Source organism: Cydia splendana, chromosome 5 (assembly GCF_910591565.1).
Source record: "Cydia splendana chromosome 5, ilCydSple1.2, whole genome shotgun sequence".
NCBI lineage: Eukaryota > Metazoa > Arthropoda > Insecta > Lepidoptera > Tortricidae > Cydia > Cydia splendana.
Genome location: NC_085964.1, coordinates 22,206,562 through 22,231,522, shown reverse-complemented (window position 1 = coordinate 22,231,522; position 24,961 = coordinate 22,206,562). Strand labels below are relative to the sequence as shown.

At 38.6% G+C, this 24,961-nt stretch overlaps 2 protein-coding genes across 2 annotated transcripts in view; one reads left to right on the top strand and one right to left on the bottom strand.

Annotated features, from left to right (window-relative positions):
- Nucleotides 1-19,634, top strand: part of LOC134790912 (uncharacterized) — a 35,541-nt gene extending 15,907 nt beyond the window's left edge. Inside the window, exons 2-6 of the mRNA XM_063761911.1 lie at nt 13,038-15,359; nt 15,570-15,767; nt 16,038-16,179; nt 16,502-16,714; nt 17,052-19,634. Of these exons, the coding sequence (XP_063617981.1) occupies nt 13,038-15,359; nt 15,570-15,767; nt 16,038-16,179; nt 16,502-16,714; nt 17,052-17,140 (2,964 nt within the window). The 3' untranslated portion in view covers nt 17,141-19,634. The remainder of the gene's footprint in view (nt 1-13,037; nt 15,360-15,569; nt 15,768-16,037; nt 16,180-16,501; nt 16,715-17,051) is intronic.
- LOC134790935 (eukaryotic translation initiation factor 2-alpha kinase 1-like) lies at nt 19,007-24,519 on the bottom strand. Its single transcript, XM_063761948.1, has 3 exons — nt 24,256-24,519; nt 22,091-23,433; nt 19,007-20,894 (listed from the first exon to the last, which is right to left on the bottom strand). The coding sequence occupies exons 1-3, from the start codon at nt 24,311-24,313 to the stop codon at nt 20,562-20,564; spliced, it is 1,734 nt and encodes a 577-aa protein (XP_063618018.1). The 5' UTR covers nt 24,314-24,519; the 3' UTR covers nt 19,007-20,561.
- Between the last annotated feature and the right edge of the window lie 442 nt (nt 24,520-24,961).

Genomic DNA, 24,961 nt, shown 5'->3' with positions numbered 1-24,961 from the left:
GTTAGCTTGGTGTGAGCTGGCTTGGAATAAAGACTATTAAGGATGACTCATGTTAGACCGGGCCGTGTCCGTGCCGGAGCTTCCGGCGCCTCATTTACTATGGAAAACATCATGTAATCGCATGTCATGTCATAGAAAAGTAAGTGCGGGAAGCTCGGACCCGGCCCCGGCCCGGTCTAGCGTGAGTCATCCTTTATGGCAGCGGTCGGCAACAAGCGGCCCGCGAGCCCCTCTGGCTATTTTGTATGTAACATTGACAAACGACAATGTCTGATAAAGTCATAAATATTAACAAAGTGCGGCCCGCGTCAACTTCGGTAACTACTATTTGGCCCTTGGCTGCTAAAAGGTTGCCGACCGCTGCTTTATAGGACCGTCTTACACACGAGAGCTTACGCTATATTAGTAGATTTTTTTTTATTAGATAATAAGGTAGTTGTTAAAACTACATTGTATTGTTTTTTGTTGTGTTGAAATACTAATAAATATGTGAAAACACTTTGTTTTAGGTACACGGAACTAAAATACACATTTTATGAGTAGAAAGCGCTTAGCTAGTTTCAAAGTGACTGGCTTTTCAATAGCCAAGAAACATGAAAGCATACAGTAACATAGATTTATTTTAGCCTAATCGTGTACAGTCAGTCGCCCACACTGTTAACTGTACACCTGTAAACCTTATTACATAAGGCATAAGGTCTACGTACCGATGGACAGTTAACAGTGTTGCTGTTTGTAGGTACTAGAGTCGTAATGAGACGGCCAGTAAAGGTAGAGGCCTTTTCACAGATTTCTCTTATATATATCAGACGAGAGTAACGAGAGTTATGTACAGTCAGAAGCAGAAGTTGCTAAAAGGGCGAGGTGTTCAAAATCACCTTGACAGACTCTTATTCTCTTAACAATAAAGTCGCGGCAAGATCATTTTGGACACCTAGGTGTTCCTTAACAACTTCTGCTGCTGACTGTATACTTACATTTTGACTGATATGACTTATGTGCAAACAAAATTGTGTCAGATTAATATTGCGCGTTTCGTTTTGCAAGTTATTATCAGACATCTGGGCGGCCACGGCGCTCAAAAATATCTGAACATACACTTTAATAATGTCTTCATAATAGACTTAGAGGCTTTTTCAGATATTTGTAAGCACCTGGACCAATCTGATTATTTCTGATATATATCTTCTTTCCCCTGCCCTTATCCCACGTTATGTGGGGTCGGCACAACATGTTTTTCTCTTCCATTCTCCTCTGTCTTTCGTCTCCTCAGCACTCACTCCTTTCTTTCTCATATCCTCTTTCACACAATCCATCCATCGTTTTTTGGGTCTACCATACGCTCTCCGTCCATCAACATTCATCCCTAACATTCTTTTGCCTATATGGCATTCATCCCTCCTCATTACATGCCCATACCACGCTAACCTAGTACTCCTCATTTTCTCCGTTACTGGAGCTACTTTCAAACTTCCTCTTATATACTCATTCTTAATACGATCCTTTCTCGTCACTGCACACATCCATCTCAGCATTCTCATTTCCGCTGCGTGCACTCTTCTTTCATCCGCTACTTTCGACGCCCAGCATTCTGATCCATACATTACAACAGGTCTCACGATCGTTCTGTATATTTTCCCCTTAAGTTTAAGGGGCATTCGTGGATCGCAAGTTGTTCCAGAGACCTGTCGCCATTTCATCCATCCCACATTTATTCTATTTTTCACGTCTCGGTCGATGTTTCCGTCACTTTGGATCAATGACCCAAGGTACCGGAAGTCATCAAGTATTTCTGATATATCTGATGGTCATTAACATCGCCTACTGGCCAAATGAGAGGCATTTGGTTATACCTATAGGTACTCTTAAAGTCACATCTATAATTACATTATACAAAGTAAAAACCCGTTAAGGCTTTACTTTCTCTCTGCGATATTGTTTTAGGCAATACTAGGTAAATACTAACCCCTCAAGGGCTATTTAATTTTCCTTAGTAGATATTTAAATCGGTTAAGCCGTTTTAAATGTAGAGGTTACTTGCCGCGTGACAGGAAACCATATACATATTACATGCAATACATGCAAATCACAAAAAATCTGCCTGAGCCCGTATAATGATATTTTTAAACAAACAATAAGGCAATATACACACATGTCATAATACTGTCAAAAAACGTTAATCCCTTCTCTACAACTGACATATGTGAACGTTTCCAACAATAACTCAAAGAAATCTACCAGTTTCTAGACATTTTACATAACAAAAGAACTAAACCTAGAAGCCTTAGAATTGAACACGACGTGTTATACAATTCAATTAACACTATTTATGGGAGTTTGACTGTTACTTAATATGTAAAACCGTGTGTGATCGTATCTTCATGGGAAATAATACAAGGCATTACGGCATCTTAGCGTATTTTGATGAAATGTGGGTGTTCTTTTATGGTGCGTTTAAGTTTATGTAAGATGATATAAAGTTTAGTATTGCCCTTAATATTGTGACCTACATTTTTTTATGTGAAAATTCTTTGGCTCTATCTGTCTATTGGTTCTTGATAAATAAAATTTTTAAGCGAGTTTTATTTATTAGGAATATATGTACAGATGTGTGCGTTGTATGTGTAGCGGAAAGTAATGTATGGCGGATGTTAGGCATATTATTAGAATAGTAGTATATAGTAGTAGAATAGGTAGATTTATCCACCAAATACAGTGAAATCTGACGGACAAATCTGTATAGGTACATGTATGTATGACATTTAGTTTCAAACTCATCACTAACCCACATCGCAAGTAGGTAACAGTTATGTAAAGCGTCCGCACTTGTCCTTAACGCACATCAACTCAATCGACTGGGTGCCTGGCCAAGGTGACAATCGCTTGCGCTACGACAGCGAAACGCTTTGTGTCTCTCTCTATCACTCTTCCATATTAGTGCGACAGTGACAGTTGCGTTTCGTTCACTACGGAGCGAGAACGATTGGCATGTTGACTACGATGCTGGTTGCGGTAATCTCAGTTCCAAGAAACGATCGGTTTCTCCGAGTTCTCTAACGATCATTCACATTCATCATTCAATCCTGCTGTGACAAAAACTATTTGGATTTGAAGATGATGCACGGGCGTAGCCAGGTTTTAGTATCGGGGGGGGGGGGGGGGGGGGGTTCAAGAAAATAAAACGACTAAAAGTACATAAAATAACCCTTACACAAGAAAAATATTAGAGACTAGCTGTGCCCGCGGTTTCGCCCGCCTGGAATTCTGTCTGTGTCAGTAAGCGGCTAATTTCTAATCCTAATTTCTCTCCCTCTCCCCTGGAGGCGGAACTTGAAGTAAAGTTGACAGATGGATATGCTAGAGGACAGTAGACCAGATAAAATATTTTAGGTACCACTAAATAAAACTACACTCCAAAATCAATAGTTTTTTTCGCCCTTATTATAATTTTACACGTGATTTTAACGACAGAGTAGGTGTATATCGGACGATACAGTAAGGTATACGCACGCGAGCGAAAGCGAAGCGGCCTGCCTGGCTAGAGCGCCACTCACCGTGGTCTTCTTCAGACTCCTGAGGAAGAGCGCGTGCCGTTTGTAACCTCAATGCGTTGCGAGACTTTCGCGAATGATTCGATTTTTTTCGGGAAGGCATGGAAATGTGTATAAAATGCGAGTCCCAAATCGTTTGACTCCGCAAACGACCAGTGCCGGATTAAGATATTTTGATGCCCTAAGCATTTCTAGACCATGGTGCCCCCTCTCCCTAGGGTCATCAAGATTACATTGATTTTTTTTTGGTAAATTGAGTGACGTTCATTACAGCTGAGAATGGAAATCAGTCATATCATTTTATCACGAAAATTGACAGTGCCGTAGCAGTATCTTTGCAACAGAGTACCTAATGCTGCTGTAGTCGCCATATCTTAGAATGTAATTGAAAACGCGAGCGGAGCGAGCGCGAAAATTTTTCGATATAAAAACGCAATTTGATAGACAGTTGTACATTTTTACTTTTAGTATGGAAATCAGTCACATAATTTTATCACGAAAATTGACAGTGCTGCAGCAGTAACGTAGCAACAGAGTAATGCTGCTGCAGTCGCCACCCGAAAGTCACCTTTGTCATATCTTAGAAAGTAATTGAAAACGCGAGCGAAGCGAGAGAGAGAGAGAAATCCAAAATCCAAACCACCGTATACTATAGGTAATATGCCGCACGCCTGTTCTTATTTTAATTCTATGAATGTTAATAGGTATTCTGAACTTTTCGGGGGGGGTTTGAACCCCCAAAACCCCCCCCCTGGCTACGCCCGTGAGATTATGTATTAGTTTTCTGTATAAATAGGCAAATTTTTGACATATTTATATAATGCCACGCGATATTGCCCCGGCGAAATCACGGCTCGACAATTAAGATTTTAAGAATCTGCTATAGAGTTTGGTATATAGAGGCAAGACGCATTTGATACCTGATAAAACCGTGTTTTTACTACGAGTACAAGTAGTATAAGTAACTTCCTAAAACTTGTTTAATAATATCTGACAAGACGAGACGAAGTGGAGGCTTGTTGGGTTAAAGGCTCGTTGATGTCTTTTGTTCTCTACAGCGAGTAAGTTTACATGATGAATATTTCAGTTCTATAATTGTCATAAAGTCCGTATCCAACATTAAAAAGAATGCCATTATAGTAATTTCCTCTATATTAGTGCTCTAATTTAAAGATTATCTAGGACGTAAACGAGTAGAAATTAGTACATTTCAATTGACAAAAAGAGTTTTCCTCTAACCAGAGAGAGTGATATTTACCAGTCACTTTTCGGTGAAGGGAAACATCGTGAGGAAACCGGACTAATCCCAATAAGGCCTAGTATTAGGGAATGCAAATCGGTTATTTTCGGTTATTTTTTGTATGGAAATTATCGGTTATTAACCGATTTCGGTTAATAACCGATAATTTCCATACAAAAAATAACCGAAAATAACCGATTTGCATTCCCTACCTAGTATACCCTGTGGGTTGAAAGATCAGATGGCAGACGCTTTCGTAAAAACTAGCTGGGATTAGTTGCCAAGCGGATCCCAGGCTCCCATGAGCCGTGGCAAAATGCCGAGACAACGCGAGGAAGATGATGAAGAAGTCTTCCTCTTTATGTCACACACACACACACACACACACACACACACACACACACACACACACACACACACACACACACACACACACACACACACACACACACACACACGCACACGCACACGCACACGCACACGCACACGCACACGCACACGCACACGCACACGCACACGCGCACGCGCACGCGCACGCGCACGCGCACGCGCACGCGCACGCGCACGCGCACGCGCACGCGCACGCGCACGCGCACACACACACACACACACACACACACACACACACACACACACACACACACACACACACACACACACACACACACACACACACACACACACACACACACACACACACACACACACACACACACTATACACACTTTAGGTATATACCTACAAAGTAGTGTGACTACTTAAAAAAAATTATTAGATTTTTCCCAAGTTTTAACTACCTATCTATGAACCATATAAAAACAGTATGGTGCCGCTAAGGTCGTATATTTAGCTGCGCATCTCTCCGCGCTCGGAATGCACTTTCATCTCAGTGGAGCGGCACGCGCTGCTGTATTTAGGTCGCCATAAGTATCTGGTGTACGTGAGATTGTTGATACATGCTAATTGAGGATTAGTTAGGGGATGAAAGGGAAAATTTGTTTTAATGGATAACGTAAAATGAGGTAACTTTAGTCAACTTACAACTTACAACTATGGTCCAAGTTCAAGTTCTAGTAAAATATGTATAAATATTTTTTAAATTTTAATGAGTATCTAATATAGAAAAAGCGAGTACAAATCAAAAAGGCTCGTTGATAATCAACGTTAAAAACAGTTGTATTATAGAGTTACCTGATTTTACGGTACGTTATCTAATAGGAGTCCCCAACCCGCATTGGGCCAGCGTGGGGACTATAGCCTAAAACCCTCTATATAGGCTAAAGCTAAATTATTATTATCTAATAGGTATACAAGAGTAAGAAGTTACAGTTTTTTTGTGACACACAATTGTATTGCTGACTGTACTTCTTCTCATTTGCATGTCAATCAAGTACTTCTCGAGATATTTCTAATGAGCCTTAGTTAACTAGTTTACTCTGAAAATATACTTCTGTTTACAATTTTGCTCGCCGGATCCCTTCGGCTACTAGGGATATTATATACTAAAATTATCTGCTATGGTACATGGTAGGTACACGACATGGTACAGTCGACGTCAAAGATATGTTTACACCTTTGCACCTTATCCTCTTTTTTAATAAGGCGAAAAGTGTACCTAAACATATCTTTGACGTCGACGGTACACAGGGAAAATAAATGATAATTAGACACTTTTCGTGATTTTTTTCTAATTTCTCTTCATGCCTCCTCAAGTTTGTTGCTTTTAGAATACCATAATCATGGGCGAGGATAGCCATGCCGATCACTATCATATCAATCACCACAAGAAAGTATTTTATGATGAGAGGCGACCTTTTAAATTAATAGGCATCTTTACATAATGGTTCCCACGAGAAGAATTCACGTTTCGAATTAAGTAATATTTATGCAACGTCTTTGTATACAATTTTTAGGTTCCGGTTAATCTGTTGTGTTAAACGTGGTGTGCAAAATTCTTTTATTAATTTAATTTTGTGTTCCGACACTTCCGACTCATAAATAACAAACAGTTATTACAACACGAACACAGCATTAGAATGATAAATGAAAACGTAATCAAGTGAAAGTTATTCGACTAAATCACAAAGCCTGGAGCCGAGCTTTGAATTAATGAACTGTCAGGGTAAAGATCACTAATAATAATTAATAGTTACCATTGTAACATTAATATGTACCAATGTACCATACTGGTTTAACATGCCATGGATTACTGTTACTTATATTGGAAAATACTTGTTATTTACGATATAAGTGAGAAAAATAGGAGATTCGCAATGAGTGGCGAATTTTAAAACACGACCGAAGGGATTCTCATCTTTCTCTTTTACTCCAATTAAGGCGTAATTTGTGACAGAGTAGCATGCCTGCAATTTGCGAACTTCAGTGTTCGCGTTAGGCCCTCAGATAGGGGCATTAAATGCAAGAATTTTGCACACCACGTTTAACACAACAGATTAACCGAAATTAAACATTTTATACAAAGACGTTGCGTAATATTACTTAATTCGAAACGCGAATTCTTCTCGTGGGAACCATTATGTAAAGATGCCTCTTAATTTAAAAGGTCGCCTCTCATCATAAAATACTTTCATGTGGTGATTGATATGATAATGATTGGCATGGCTATCCTCGCCCATAATGATTATGGTATTCTAAAAGCAACAAACTTGAGGAGGCATGAAGAGAAATTAGAAAAAAATCACGAAAACGTGTCTAATTATCATTTATTTTCCCTGTGTACCGTCGACGTCAAAGATATGTTTAGGTACACTTTTCGCCTTATTAAAAAAGAGGATAAGGTGCAAAGGTGTAAACATATCTTTGACGTCGACTGTACCATGTCGTGTACCTACCATGTACCATAGCAGATAATTTTAGTATATAATATCCCTAGTAGCCGAAGGGATCCGGCGAGCAAAATTGTAAACAGAAGTATATTTTCAGAGTAAACTAGTTAACTAAGGCTCATTAGAAATATCTCGAGAAGTACTTGATTGACATGCAAATGAGAAGAAGTACAGTCAGCAATACAATTGTGTGTCACAAAAAAACTGTAACTTCTTACTCTTGTATACCTATTAGATAATAATAATCTAGCTTTAGCCTATATACGCCCCACTGCTGTTGGGCACAGGCCTCCTCTCAAGCACGAGAGGGTTTTAGGCTATAGTCCCCACGCTGGCCCAATGCGGGTTGGGGACTCCTATTAGATAACGTACCGTAAAATCAGGTACCTAACTCTATAATACAACTGTTTTTAACGTTGATTATCAACGAGCCTTTTTGATTTGTACTCGCTTTTTCTATATTAGATACTCATTAAAATTTAAAAAATATTTATACATATTTTACTAGAACTTGAACTTGGACCATAGTTGTAAGTTGACTAAAGTTACCTCATTTTACGTTATCCATTAAAACAAATTTTCCCTTTCATCCCCTAACTAATCCTCAATTAGCATGTATCAACAATCTCACGTACACCAGATACTTATGGCGACCTAAATACAGCAGCGCGTGCCGCTCGACTGAGATGAAAGTGCATTCCGAGCGCGGAGAGATGCGCAGCTAAATATACGACCTTAGCGGCACCATACTGTTTTTATATGGTTCATAGATAGGTAGTTAAAACTTGGGAAAAATCTAATATTTTTTTTTAAGTAGTCACACTACTTTGTAGGTATATACCTAAAGTGTGTATAGTGTGTGTGTGTGTGTGTGTGTGTGTGTGTGTGTGTGTGTGTGTGTGTGTGTAAAGTGTGAAATAAAATGTCACATGCTATAGAAAAACTGTCCAAGCCCTCCAGTGGATGAAGCCGGATTCGAACAGGCGTCTTCACCTTACGCTGCTATGCCCTGGACCTCTAGGCTACCCGTTACGCTGCTCTGCCCTGGACCTCTTGGCTACCCGTCCCAAATTCTCGAGTATATGCAATCTTAGAAAGACTAGGCGTCTTTGACCAACACTAAGGGTGAGAAGTTCGAGCTTGCACTTCCTATACGAATCCCTTACGGGATAAGATTATTGCATATAAGTATATTCCAACATTTATTCTTTCGTTCCTAGTCGGCCTATTATAGCTGTCTTTATCTTTGTCTCATTTGTACCCATAACCTTTGATGTTTACACGCAAAAAAAAATACTAATGATAAAACTTATTCCATAGAATTTTACACGACCTACTATGGAACACGGTTCCCAAACCAATTCATGATAAGAATGTTAAACAAAACAAATTCGATAGAGCACCATTCACGGTTGGGATCTTAGGGCTTGTGCACAAATCACGCGAGGTTCGATAGGGGGAGGGGGGTCACGAAAAAATCACGATAGATCACGTTGGGGGAGGGGGGGTATAAGGAAACCTCACGTCTATTTTTCTACAGTGAACGAAATTAAGAAAAAAGCCTACCACATGAGTATATATACTTTTTCTCGGTTTCGTTAAACATAAATCTTCACTCTGCACTTCAAAATAGCGAGTCTATTTAACGAAAATAGAAAAATAAACAAGTTTTTCTATATACAATACTATTTATCTTAAAATTAGGTCGAATGAAAAAAAAAACAAAAAAATACACGTGAGGTTGTGAGGGGGGTGGGGGCCGAAAAGTAGCCGAAAACACCTCGCGTGATTTGTGCACAGCCCCTTATTTCGATGCGATTTTGGAATCACGCTGATTGGTGCATGCGAAATGAAGTGAAAGTTGCGTGTGAGATGCGCGCTAATTATATTTATTTTTATTTTATTTATAAGGCACACTATACAGACGACATTCAATACATGATTACAATAAAAGTGATAGGTTTTATATAGAAATGCCATCCAAAATAAGTATGCACAGCAATCTTCAAACAATAAATAATAATGAGCAAAAACTCTCCTAAAATTATAAAAAAAAGACAAAATATCTTATTATATACTAAATTATGAAATTACATAAATGATCGTCACATGCTAAATTGCTTACTATTGTTGTTGTGTAGTATGATGGCCAAGAACTCTAAAGACTTGCCTCTTCAATACCTCTAGCCGTGCCGCTAATAATCCCAAGACGATCGCCCAGGGGGTCTCTTATTAGGGCGTGTTTCTCAAAAAGTTTCAAGTCATAAACATAATGTATTGTTTGCCCGCATTTTCGTTAGTCATAATTTATTTGGTTCAGAAACGCGCCACTTTTCACGATTGTCATAAACCTAACCTAACTTATCTATAGGATAACCTTACGAAATCCCCAAAAAGAAAACGTTTTCAGTTTTATGACTAATGATAATATGACAAACAATACATTATGACTTAAAACTTTGTAGGAAACAAAGGGACCCCTCGTCCAGCCGGCCTATTATGGATGGTTTTATCAACGTGATAAAATAACTGTCACCTTTTAACACCGCAGGATAGAAAGTGACGGACACCGTTTTATCACGCTGTCACGTAGACAAGAACGATCATCATATCCGTACATGTCGTATCAAAATCAGTCTAAAACCGTAACAAAATATTAAATCTGAATTCATGATAAGAATGTTAAACAAAACAAATCCGATTCCGAGCCGATTTAAATGCAAGAGCAGGTAAACGAGCTGACACGTAGAAATTAAAAACGAAAGTAGGCAATTACAATTATTATTGCTTTCAGAAAAAAATGTAGAATTATACCAACAAGTCTGCAACGATTTTGACAGTACACACATTGCCTGTGTTATTTTAAACTTCAAACTTCTATGAAATTATGACGTATAAATAACACTTGCACTACGTGTGCTATCAAAATCGTTGAAGACTTAGCTTGGTCTTACTCTACCATTCACTTTTTTTCGAAAAACCATCAACTTTTACTATTACAACCAGGTACTATTGAATGAGACAAAGAAAAAAAGTGTTCCCAGTTTTTCACACAAAAATTGGGCGTCAGTATTGTAACGGTCCATACAAAATGTATGTCAAAATGCGTTACAAAACTGTCATTTTTTGGGATACATTTTTTTTTCTTTTTAAATGGATAATCCTCGTGATTCTGAGTAGAACTCACCCAAAAGTTGATGGATTTCCGAAAAAAAGTAAATGGTACACTTTTAAGTGAAAATGCCCTCCTATGGTATAATAGTGCGACATAAAATAGTAGAAATTAAATAAAACGCACTTCTAACTCTACATAATTGCCGTAAAATTATGTAAAAACTAATTTAATTAAATCCTAGCATCAAAATGGATCGTTTTAAATGTTTTAATCTCATTAAGCGTGGTCCGCAGTATTACACAGTCAATTTACCTGCACGGCGATTAAGTACGTCAGTATTCACTATTCAGATCTTTTCTCATTTACTTAATTCACACTCAGGCAGGACCTGGGGCCTTACCATGATGTCCTTATTGCGATTCTGTTTAGGACCATAGGACCTAAACTGAATTGCTAAAGGACGGAGCTATACCGGGTGTGGCCTGTAACATGAGCAAAAAATTAAAAGTAGGCTGTACTCCTCATACTGACCAACATTTGTTCAGCGACTTTTAGAAATAACTTGTGGTTTGATTTTTAATACACTTTAAAGTTTATTCTAAGACGCAATGTATTGCGAATTTTGTTATGTTTAAGGCGTGACAAGCAACGTCAATCACAATGATATGGCGTGGCGATGGCGTCCATTGAAGATAATATTTATTTTGTATGAAAAATAGGGAGTCTAAATACTTCATTATTTTAAAAAGTTGTTGAACAAAAGTGTCACCGTTTGAGGAGTACAATCTATTTTTTAATTATTTGCTCATGTTACAGGCCACACCCGGTATAAGTCGCATAACTCCGTCCCGTAGCAATTCAGTTTGGGTCCTTAAGAATCGCAAAATAAGGACATCATGGTAAGGCCCCTGCTAGGAGTATATGGCGTTATTTAATAAACATCGTTTGTCTTAATCTATTACAGATTACTTTTATTTACTTATGAATTCATTAGAAAGTAATAAAACATTAATTAACTAATTGAGGCTTGTAAAATGTAAAGTTTTATGAATAAGGGGTTATCAACAAGGGTTGGTACCCATCTACCAAAGAGAATTTAGTATACAGCCCGATTCTAACTTTAAGATACGTCAATGAATAGATCTAGAAACGATATGGATTAGATATGTCAGTGTCAAATGTGACGTTTCTTCAAACAAATACGTCACTTTTGACACTGAAACATCTAATCCATATCGTTTTTAGATCTTTTAATTGACGTATCTTAAAGTTCGAATCAGGCATATAGAGGCGGATTGTCGAAGTAATTTTTGTAGCCACAGTAAATTTAGTGCCATCTTTCATCCGCCTGCCAATACTTTTAGAACGCCATTTGACTTTGTTCTTGTTCTTTCACTGATATGTGTTAAATTTGTTAAATGTCAAAAAGTGTCGCCATATACTCGAGTATAGGCCAAAGGTATGGCGCCATCGCTCGAAAAGATGGCACTATATCCTGTACGTGTACAATATAAGCGCAATTTCACCGTATGAATGTCCTAAAAATATGAAAACTTATGGTTTATTTTTGTAAATCAACGGAAAATAGAATAGGTCCGAACATGTTTGGATTTCGTATTTTATTCCACAAAAAAAGCTCTCAAACTAGCCAAATTTTATCCAAATGTGACGAACAAAATACGACAGCAAAATAAAAATCGGCATATTTATTATCACATTGATATCATAGTTCTGAAACCTGAATATTGTGTGTAAAGTGTTTTGCAACATACTATTCGACTGGCGTCACCTTCAAAAACTAGCGTCGCTAATTGCCGTGAGGGTTGCACCACAATCATGCATATGCATATGCTCTGCAGTTTTGATAAGTATTTCGCTTCACACAATCTCAATAATGTGAAATAGAAATTGTCTCGTGTCGTCCGCTTATAAATCACTTTAATAACCAACGTATCACTTTTATATGTCTCACACCGGATCATTAAAGACCGCCGAGAAAAAAGACCGGCACTTTGATGTATTATACAATTTTAAACCTTATACCGGTATATTTAAATTATCAAATCCATATAACGACTGGAGCATGCAGACATGGAAAGGAGCATTATTATGTTTCTGTTCTGTGTTATGCCTGTACGAAAGATAATGTAGTGCGGAAGCATTAGCTATTTTATATCACATATTAGAACTTGGTATTTCTAGAAACCGAATAAAATACTTTTACCTTTTGTAGGACATCAAAGTATGATTATCAGAAATATTTACGTCTTTCTTGTTCTTTACAGATAGAAAATGACTTCGACAGAAGAAGACAAACTACGCTCGGGCACGCCGGCTTCAACGAGCACCAGACCAGATTCGGCCTCAACTCGCCGCTCCAGAACTTCCAGCAGGGAGGCCTGGTCAGCAGCCCGGCCCCGGCCCTCCAGTTCCAACAACCCCTGTTCCAGCAGCCATATGTTCCACAGTTCAACAACATCATACCCACCAATATCCCTAACAACGCACAAAACCTCCCCCTTAACAACAATGGATTCTTCAACCAACCCAACCTTCCGATCCAAAATACCTTTCAACAACAAAACTTGGCACAGCTCCCCCAAAATAACCTCTTGCAACAACAACCGACTCTATCCACCTTCCAGAATAACCTACCTCTCCAGCAGAACACCGGTTTCAACAACCCCCTGCAAGGCAACACTGTGAACATCGGACAGCAGAGGCCGACTCAAGCGGCTTTCCTGCCAACTCTGCCTCCCACACAGAGTCAGCAATTCCAACAAAGCCCTATTACCATCCAACAAGCTCCTAATCTTGCTCCACAGAATCTAAACCTTAACAATGCCCAGATTCCCTTCCAATCGTCTCTAGGCCAGGCCCCAATCTTCTCAAATGGACAAACATCTCAAATTCAAAACTTTTTCGAACAACAATCGCAAGAGAATCTGGAAAAACTGAAAGAGCTTCAAGAGCGACAGCGGATTATCCAGAAACACCAAGAATTTGTACAAAAACAACAGCAAAAGCAACAGGAGAAAGTAGAAAAACTTCACGAGGAATTCGTAAGCAAACAGGCAACAAAGTCGTTGCCCACTTTTTCGACCACGGAACGCTACGAAGATTTCTACAACAGAAATCAGGAAAAGCGCAGACCACTTCTCGCGCATGAGACGGATTTATTTAGGAAAGCTGTCGAAATGTACGAGAAACAGCACCCCACTACCACAACCTCCACAACAACTACTACCACTACCACCACCCCGGCCCCCCCTAGATACAGGACCAGAGCTAAGACTCAAACTAAAACAAGAGCTCCACCCCAAGACCGGGAAAAGCAGAAACTTTACAACGAAATCAAAAATCTTTTGGAAGAAAGCGAAACTAAAGGCTTTGACGACAGCTTGAGAGCTAAAAGCGTAGCGCTGCTTCAAAAACCTGACATCCTCAAACAACTAAAAGTTGCTTTAGCTGAGAATCCGGAAGACTTCAATGAGAAAAACTTTACGTCGCGGGAGATATCTTTGAACGGACAGAAATTCGAAGTTATAAGAACGAATAACCCCAATCTCATTCCTAAAGGCGCTATAACCGCTGATGGATCAAACTTACACATTATGGCCTCGCCTGCACCACAAAAAGAAAGCAGAATTAATTTCGATGATCTCACAAAAGGTGTTTTGCCACCCGGTGCCGACTTCGAACTAATACGACAATCCGACAACGGAAAACTTGAAGAAGTTTCTAAAATACCGAGCACTATACAAAACAAGAAGAAAGTCACATTCGTATTTCTTGAAGAACAGGACGATGGCTCATATAAAGTGAAAGGTGTCAAGGCAAACGGACAACAAACTGAAGAAGGGCCTGAAGTGGAAAACATTTTAAACAAGATAAAGAAAGGCGAAATCCAACTTCCAGGACCAACTAAAATATCCAACGCAATTTTCAGTTCCACGACATCTAATCCAGTCACAGATACTACAGATTATATAGCCGAGTCGTCCCACCACCCTTCAAGCTACTCAAGCTTTGTCACCACTTCGAACCACGGAACATCTGGCCATACAAACCCAATCATACACACAACACCTACACCATCATACCGAAGCACTACTCAGACAACGAGAAATACTCATCAACCTCAAACTTACACGCCTACAACTAGAAGTGTAACGACAACTGAAAGATACGTCGCTAAATCCACTTCACCTTCATTCGTAGCTTCTAGAAACAACTTCAGTCCATCAACGAGGAACAGCTTCCCAAGCTCGACTCCATCTTACGTTACCTCCACGCCTTCTTACAGAGGAGAAGATTTAGTCGTCATAGGATCAAGCTCACTCCCTCCAAGCGTGGATGAAGGCAGTTCACATCTTCAATTCTCCAGACAAGCAAACCCTGGTCTAGTGGACATACTGAAAGAAAACGGGTTGTTCGCTACTGCTAAGTATTTGAAGCAATCAGGGTTGGATACGATTTTGAATGAGACTGGGCCGTATACGATTTTCGCGCCGACGGACAAGGCTTTCAGGACGCTGCTAGTGCAGCTTGGAGGCCCTGACCGAGCCGAGGAGAAGTTCCGAGACAACCCGAGACTGCTAAGTGGGGTAAGTAATCGTAATTTTTTGATTGAGTTTTATAGCCACAGCGAATGACGTTTTATCATTCTTACACGTGATCAAAAACGACCAGCTTTTCGATACAGACAGACTTAACTTCATAATTTAGTTACGCAAGTTATAATAGGCAAGAGATTAAACATCTGGGAAAACATCGTGCGACCAGCAAAATACATAATTTACATTCCCTTTCCTCAGCTTCTTCTGCACCACGTGATCCCCGGAGCGTTCGACATCGGTTCCCTCCAAGACGAGATGACCGGAGTATCTCTCGCGGGCACCCAACTAAGAGTCAACCAGTATGACATGCACGACGTCGAGTGGAACGAGGTTCGGGTGACGACCATCAATGGGGCGAGGGTGTTGGATGAGAAGAAGGATATACACATCCCGCAAGTAAGTAGTAATTAGTCGATCAATGAATGTGACCAGTCGCCGAATTTCTTCAAGAGGAGAAAGGCGAATAGCCTTTTTCTAGCTGGAACCCAACTCTAGGTCATTCAATATATCTTTTCATTCTTATCCTAGAGTCTTGGATAAGAATGAAAAGATATGTGTATCCTACAGCCAGTAATTTACCATCTACTGTGAGTCATAAACATAATAGCCCCCAGCCAGACCAACTGAGAAGTGTAAGAACTAATTGCCTCATCATCTATCTTTCAGGGCATCGCGCACGCAGTAGACCGGGTGATGTTCCCGTTGCCGGTTGGAGACCTGGTGCAGACCTTGCAAGCTGACAGAGACAGGCGATTCACCACGTTCCTAAAGGCCATACATGCGAGCGGATTCGCGGATACACTTTCAGGTAAACACCTATCTACCATTAACTAATTTTTATCAAGCAGATACCTCCTCATCTCCTCAAGCGATACTACAATTTTTTTTCTTATATTTAAAATCTTTCTCTCATCTTTTTTTTGATGAGAAATTTGTGTCTTATGAGTCTCACTTCAGCTTTGTTTATTACACTAGGCCAATATTCTCACCTACTGCTAGTAGCCTTGGTCGTGGATTCGAACCCCGGCTAGCACCAAACGGTCTCGCGGAACTGATGTGCCTATCTTTAGAACACCTACAACCAAAAGTGCTCAAATGAAGAGTCCCTCATAAAGCTCTTTATATTCCAGAAAGTAAAACCTACACAGTATTCGCACCCACCGACGCAGCCTTCGCCCGCCTCTCCCCGACGGAACTCGCGCGCTACTCAGAAAAGAGTGCTGCGCGAGCGCTAGTGGCGCGGCACGTGTTGCCAGGAACGCTATATAGCGCCGGCATGCGGTATTATCAGCTCAGGAATTCCATGGAGGAAGCCACGCCGCTCACACTACAGAAGAATGCTGGTGAGTTTTTAGACTTTATAGAGAACAAAACCTTGTTTCTTAAATACATTCGAATTCGCACGCATCGACATAACCATAGACTACGGAAGAATAATAAAAAGAAGTGTAAAATATTGAAGTAGTGTTTTAACAGCTGTACATGGCGCTGAACGTAGTCATACGCTTTTTGTTTTTATAGCTAGATTGTGTTTACCCCTTGATATTCTACAACACCATCTAGTTTAACTATTCTAAAACAGTGTTTAAACTGAAACCAACCCTTTTAATCTAACCCCACTCTCCCAAAATGCAACAATTTCATTAGAACATGTTTTCCAATCATTGCAATTGTCCGCAGGCCGCATAAAAGTGAACAACGCGCAGGTGATAACCCACAACATCCCGGCCACCAACGGCGTCATCCACGCGGTCGACACCATCCTGTAGCCGCCATCTTGTAAACCTGAACTTATCTGCGTTGTGGCGCGAACGTAAATACCATAGACAATGAATCTTATTGAACCTTGAATCACTGGGCAGGTCACATCAAGAGGATAGTACGATACTAAAATAGAGGATTTGTCTCTCTCTCGCGTTTGCTGGAAAGAGACGAAGTATTCTGAGAAGGCAACGTGCGTTGCAGCGGGGATGTGTAAAAACTAAAAGTAGAGTCGGACCAAGCAAACTCTGTAAGGCAAAGTGTGGTAATGTCATTATGAGAGCGTTTCTTTTTTTTGCCATTTTATACAGGGTGGAAAGAAAAGTCGGGTCCCGGAGGGAAACTACCTTAAATCCTTAAGTTGGCTCATTTTACTTGAAGGAGACATTCCTTTATTTTTAAAAAGAAACAAAACTGCATTCAAAGTATTTTTCTTTTTTTCTACAATTTGGCTTGTCTAAAAAAATCTTGAGTACTAAATATTAGATTTTTTGGACATTTTGTACGACAGACGAGTGTAAGACCTAATGTTTCTTGGAGAAATGTTATCATTAACATTAACTGTATCGACTAGTAGAATAAAATTGCGAGTTTTTATTTTTTGGAATTTTTAGTCGGTTCGAGTCCCGGGCATGCAGTTTTGTTTCTTTTTAAAAATAAAGGAATGTTTCCTGTAAGTAAAATGAGCCAGCTTAAGGATTTTAAGGTAGTTTCCCTCCAGGGCCCGACTTATCTTTCCACACTGTATATTGTGACATTTTTGGCCACTTTTGTGTTATTTCTAATCAGGATCGCGAGCCCCTTTCATCCTTATAGGAGAAAAAGTGTCCTAACATTTTCATACATTTTTCAAAATTTCCTTTTTGTTACCGCCATACAACGTGTATGGGGAAATGGTAACACAATAGAAAAAAAACTCTGGGACATTTTTTTTATCCCATTAGAATCGAAAGAGCTCGTGATTCTAAGTAGAAATAACACAAGTGGTAAAAAAGGTCACTATATATAAAAATGGCAAAAAATAAAAGAAACGCTCATGAACGAATATTTATGAAAATATTACGTTTTGAGAGGCACTTTCATACTTCGTCACTTCAAAGTCGATGCAGAGTTAGTTTAAACGGACTTAAATGTTTCCATTTCGTAACTTTTTTCGAAAAAAGTTTCGGAATGTAAGCAGTTTCTTGGTAATTAGTAACAAATCGGGTAAATTTGACCTGTTTGCACCCAGTAACGTGGTTTTATGATTGGTAAATGGTTTGTTAGAATTACTTTAAAATGGCTACGACGGCAGATAAGTTTCAGGTTACCCGCCAAATTAGCTTCAGTGAAGCTTAGTCTCCATCCTGATTTAAAAAATGCTCATCTGTTGTCTATGGCTCATAAAATTTATGAGATTTACCGAAATGAAAAACCGTGAAATAAAAATAATTTTAAGTGTTGTTTGAAAAAATTAAAACAAATGAAAAAATATGACAAATGACATAATGCGCTCAGTGTCAAGTGTCATATAGTTGTACACTTTAAAAACGTTATTGAGTCCATAGACATCATAGATGGGGCCAAGGTTTTTTTGAGGATGAGTACCGAAAGTAATTATTAGAAAAGTGACCTAAACCTATCACTGTTTACAATTTCTTATCTTACCCAGTAATATTCTTACAAAGTATTGAATAATATACATTAAGATTAACGTTTCAAAACTGTTTGAAAAGAGTAAACGGTGGGCAAGTATTAGAAAAAAAGCATTTAAATTTCTAACCACTGGTACTTTCAGCCCCGTATTCGAATTACTTTAAGACTGTAAATATAACTAGACTAAGGCAATAATTTATGAACATGCGTTAATGTTTTTTGTAAATAAAATCCATAACTTAAAACTTTGTTGTTTTATTAATTGTCAGAAAGCATGTCAAAAAAATCTGATCGAAGTAGGTAAGTAAGTAAGGTAAGTGTAATGTAATGATGTAAGGTTACCTAGGTTAAGTAACAATAAAGCAAATATGAATCTACATAACGTCGTTGCGCTTTTCAAACCTGATATGTGTTCGATTTTTGATTGACAAATAGTTACCTAGCAACAAAATACATAAGGTGTTAATTCATTTGATTAAGATCTCGCACATATAAGATTTGGTAAGCGGCAACGACGATTATACAATCAATATTATAAGGCATCATTAGCACGAGCGCTTTTACAACGCGCGTTAAAAAAGCGTTTGAATGACACAAATGGATACATGTGTATTTATTTACACGATAGCGGTGGCGCTTTTTATCAAGCGATATTGGATTTTAAGCGTTGGTCGTTAAATCGAATTTAGCGTGCGCACCGATTCAAGCGCTTTTTAAGGTGCGTTGAAAATGCGCGGGTGCGTATGAGGGGGCCTAACAATTCTTTTCGTGTTCTTGTTTCTGACCACTCTGTCACGCTTCTATTTTTGTCTTTTATCAAATAAATAAAAAAAGTTGAGTGCTATTGCATGTCTTTCTAGCTGTAGATTATAATTCTCTTGAGAAAAATTTAAAACTAATTGTCACATTTTTTGGGAACAAAAAACAAGACTATGAAAAGAATTTTGACACAAGTATCAGCAAAAAATAATCTCCAAGAATAAACATATAAGGAAAAAATATAGGTATATAATTATTAATACTGTAGGTGCCTACTTAGCAATTACAAGTGAAGTAACTACAGTACAGTAATAGTAATTGTTTATACGCGGTTAACCAAAAATAGCCTTTAAAATCATGTCAATAAGTGCACACGCGCGCTCGGCCTACGACATAGATCTAAGTTATTTACCAATACACTGATGTTAAGTTTATTTGGTGATGAAGATAGGGTAGCGATGGTATTTTAGCAAATCTATTATAAGGTGTGATCCAGTTTTCCTCCATGTGACGGATTAACAAAATATTATATTTCATTTTTAATTTTCTAATAGCAAAATATCATTTTTATGTAGATAGTTATATTGTTTAGACATTAAGGATTGCAATAAGTCCAAATTTCTACAGCAATGTAGGTTTATATTAAATTTTCGATGATGATTTTATATGGTTCACGATTACTTGATGGCTAACAGACCAGTTAGGCCTTGTAACTGAAGTAATTCTCGCAGAATCATGTATTTTCAACCCTTAGTTATATTCTGCAAAGTGTAAACCCAAGATAGTAAAGAAATTGCTAAATCGGACTAAAATTTGTATAGTACTCATGATTTACTAATAACGTTGCAGTCGCAGAACAGCCAGGGTAGAAAAACACCTTGTATTATTACTTAAACAACATCAGTGCAGCAAGATAGCAGACCGTACAATAACAATCTATTCATAGTTAAAAATCTACATACCCACTCCGATCACACTCAGCATTACATAACACACACACACACACTTAAGTACACTAATTGGTGTTTCGTTGTTTTAAGATTTATGACTGAATTTGGCCAGCATCATCTTCAACTGCGCTATTTCATCTTCCTTCGCTGCCAATTCCTCTCTCAATGACTTGATAGTTTCATCCTTATTTTCCGACAGGGTCTTAAGTTCTTCTAGAAGTTGTCTAGTATCAAGTCGCTTAGCTGGGCGTCGTTGGACCAGTTTCCCGATGATGTGGGCAATTTTGGGGTAGTTGGCAGTGAGATGGGCGGGTATCTGGCCTTTCCGGAGGTCTGTGATGGTCTTCACTCGCTCCATGTCGGTGCTGAAGGGCTCTATCATTTCGAGGAGGATGATGCCGAGGCTGTACATGTCACTCTGGAAAAAATATAATATTTTTTTAATACATGTTTGTTTGCGATCCATTTATTTACTCGGAAACCCACTGTGGCGCAAGCCATGCACGAACATGAAAGCCAGTAGTATACTGTTAACCATTCCCTTTTTTACATATGGTTTTTGAACGTCCATGTTACGTCTACTTTTCACGGTAGACCGAAATGTACGAAATTTCGCGTAATTGACAATGTTAAAACAATACGAATTTAAGGCCACCAATCACGTCCACTCACGTCACCGATAATTGCATGCGATTTACGTTACAATGCGGCATTTGTCCGATCGATTTTTGTTGCACCTAGTTAGCCGGCAATTATCTAAAATCGCATGCAATTCGTTGCAACATGAGGAGGCCTTTAGAGGCTGAGCCTGCATACAAGCAAGGGACATGTGCTGCAGTTTTTCCTTCGCTTGTGTCTCTACAATAAAGATTCTACTTTGTTACAATAAATATAAAACAAAAACACATTGTACTTAACAACCTTGGATCACCAGAACAAAACAACAGGTAGTATTTAGCACTTTCAAGGTATGAGGGTATGACCTCTGAAGCACGATCAATACTTAAATAGCGAGTACGTACTCGTGTAACGTTGAATGAAACGCACGTTTGTATAAAGGAACAACATTACCTACATATTACGAAACTACCAGAATCGTCTATCACGTTGTACACATATAATTTATCAGTTGTGGCTGAGGTTTTAGAGTTCGATGCCTGTTCTGGTTTTTATGAGGCGTTTGAGCACAATACATCGCATACTCAAATCATTAAGCAAAAAGGCGATCAAACTTGTTGATGTTATTGTTAAATGTGCAACAGGGTCAAAAACTAGAAGAATGCAAAACAACAAATGCCTGTTTGAAAAAAAAAAAGGAATTTTCTTGGGCCTGATGGCATCACCCATCACACAGTTTGCAATAACCAAATTTTATCCCTATTGGTGTAATAGTAATGTAAAACTCTAGGTTTTTAATCTTTACACTTTGTGCCTGATTGTAAGTGGCCTACGCAGAAGTGTGTTGCGAACTCTTTAAAAATCTGTCCACTCGTTTTTTAAAGAGCTCCTACTTACTCATAAACAAACCTCATAAAAAGTCTTGATAAATGGAGATAATTCAACAGCAGGAGATAAGAAATTGCAATTAATAATTTATAAGGATATAAAACTTACCTTAGGGTTGCACTGTCCCTCCAACTGCTCAGGAGCTGCATACAAGTGTGTACCCAGCGCTAATCCACTATGCGACTGCTGCAGTGGACACGCCAGCCCAAAGTCCCCCAACTGCACCAGCACTCCTGTCTCACTCTGCGCCACAAACACATTGGAAGGCTTTACATCATGGTGGATTATACCTTTAGAGTGTATATAATTCAACCCCTTCACCAACTGCGTGAACATATCTATGAGAACATCAATATGTGCCCACGCTACAGGGTATTTTGTGTCCGGTGTTATGTCAAAACCAGAGTCATCGCTTGAAGACAGATCCGTAGAACTCTTACGGGATGTAGACATTAGGTTGTTGCGGTCGTCAAGCCATTGCTTTAGTGTTTGCTTGCAGAATGTCATTTGGATGTACAGTGTAGCCCATTTTAAGTTTACTCGTGAGCAGTTCTCGTACTCTTTGCTGTCGAAAAGTTTGCAAACGGCTTGTTCTTCTTGAGGAGTATCGGAATCCTCATCACTCTCGGATTCATCAAAATCTTCTATAGAATTATCAGATTGCTCTTGACTGCTTGAGTTTTTGAACGAAATAATGAAATCGGACTGACTGTGATGCTTGGTAAGTTCCTTAGAGTTATGAGTTTTAAAAGACTTAACTAAATTAAGCTTTGAAGATAGCAAACTGGAGTTGAGTGCTGAGAACTCATCACTGTCCATGTCCATTTGATATTTACGTTTCTTCTTTGTCACATTAGATTCTATCATCGGTTCAAGCCAGGCGGCTTTGTAGTTAACTATATTAGGATGGTTCAAACTAGCCAGTGTTTTAACTTCGGCCAAATGAGTCATTATTGAGTCAATGTCACAAGACTTGATGAACACTTTCTTCACAGCATATTCAACTCCATCTAATCTGTGTTTGGCTTTGAAAACGCTACCGAATCCTCCGCCAGCGATGTAGTATAATTCATCAAATTCTCTATGGTACCTGGACCATTCTAAGCAAGATGGTTGATTGATCGGCCATGAAGCTGGTATCGTTATTGGTATTTCAGAACCAGTTGCCACGGTAACTAGCTGGTACAGAGCCCGTTGGTATTGGCTCCTCATGGCCTCAAACTCTCCCATAGCGTATGAGTCATCTATAAGATGCATGCTGTGCAGTTTCTCACATATAGTGTTGTACAATTGGTTCGCTCTGGTCATGTCTTTCTCGAGGAGTGCACATAGCTGTTTGACGAGGGACTGGATAAGGAGACTGATAGGTGTGGTGGCAGCAGATTGTACTATTTCTACTTGTTGCATACTCTGGTGCAGTATGTATTCATGTTGGCTGTTTTGATTTAAACCTGAAATTAGATAAAGCGATGATGAAATTGATGCTATCTATTTCAATAAAGATAAGATATATATGTATATTGATTTAGGTCTAATGATCAATAATTATTAGTAATTTAAATCATTTTATCATAAATAATACCTAATAACATTAAAAAACATACATTTTTAATGAATGCTACTGGTTAAATTTACTTAACTCTTAAATTAAATCAAAGAGATCTAATATTCTAGTATTGATTGTGCATTGTGAGATCAAGCAAGTTGACAGTATATTTCTTTTCTAAAGCCCCATTTAGAAGGTTCAAGAACTGGCATGCGATTTTCGTTACATTGCGGTATTTGGCCAATAGACTGAATTCATTGTACTCTGTAGTCTGTAGTAAGCAATGTATTGAATATTGCAATTTTTTGAACTGTCTAAATGGGGCTTTATACTAGAATATTAGTAATATTAGTACTAGTAGCCTATAAATTATAAAATACGTTAAACACACCTAAACATACTAATACAATTAAGTCATACCATGTGCCATGGTAGAAAATACTAGAAAACAGGAAGAACAGTACTTATAGTAAGGTTAATTCCTGTATCCGTGGAGACACTTTTTTACAGAATTATATTTGACTGCGCGGGAAAACATTTAAACAATTCCTAGACGTAGTTTTATTCATGTTTTTTACGTTGTGGGATTATAGTTAAATCATGATCGTGACGAATAGGTACCGTTAGTCTAAACGTTCAAGGTTGTTGTTAACTGCGTGGTAAAATTAAAGACGTTGCATGGTTCTCTAAACAAAAGGGGCTGGTTTAAACCTTAAATATTCCTTACCTAAATCGAAGGCTTTCACGGTGGCGAGAGCCTCCCATTTGTCCTTTTTAGTTTCCATTTTGTATTAGTTCTGTGACCCAAGTACTGGTTGCAAAGTTTTCGTTTCAAGCAGAAGAATACCATTTTACGGCAAAAACTATAAGTTTTTGCTAGAAGGCATTGTTATTTCTGAGCATATTGTAACAAAACAAACAATTCACACAAATTCACTAACTACATAATAATTTCATCATGACACTGATTTGGTCATAGAGTTTTTGGCTTTTTGGTTTTTATAATTTGTTTTTTGCTTGTGTTGCCAGCGCGTAGCCTCAATTACATGCAGTATTGTAAATGGGAAAGGACGGTTTTCGGCAAAAATTATTTGACGGAATCATTCGTGTCCAAAAAAATGGTCAAAAATATCAGATATTGGTCGGGTTGCATTGCAATAACTTTAATTTTCTTTTTTTTTAACATTAGCCCTTTAGCTTGATACCAAAACACTCCTCGTACTTGTTGCGTTATGTCCTTAGATAAAGAAGAACAGGTTTATTTTTTACAAACCCCCAAAGGGGTGACACTCGACTGCTTAAAATATAAAATAAAAGAGATAACAGAGAGATGGCATTGCATTAAAAAGGAAGGTAAACCGTTCTATTTGTAACAGCCTGGCAACTTTTTATTTCTGTAATCACCACAGATAAGAAAACGATCTATGGTTCGC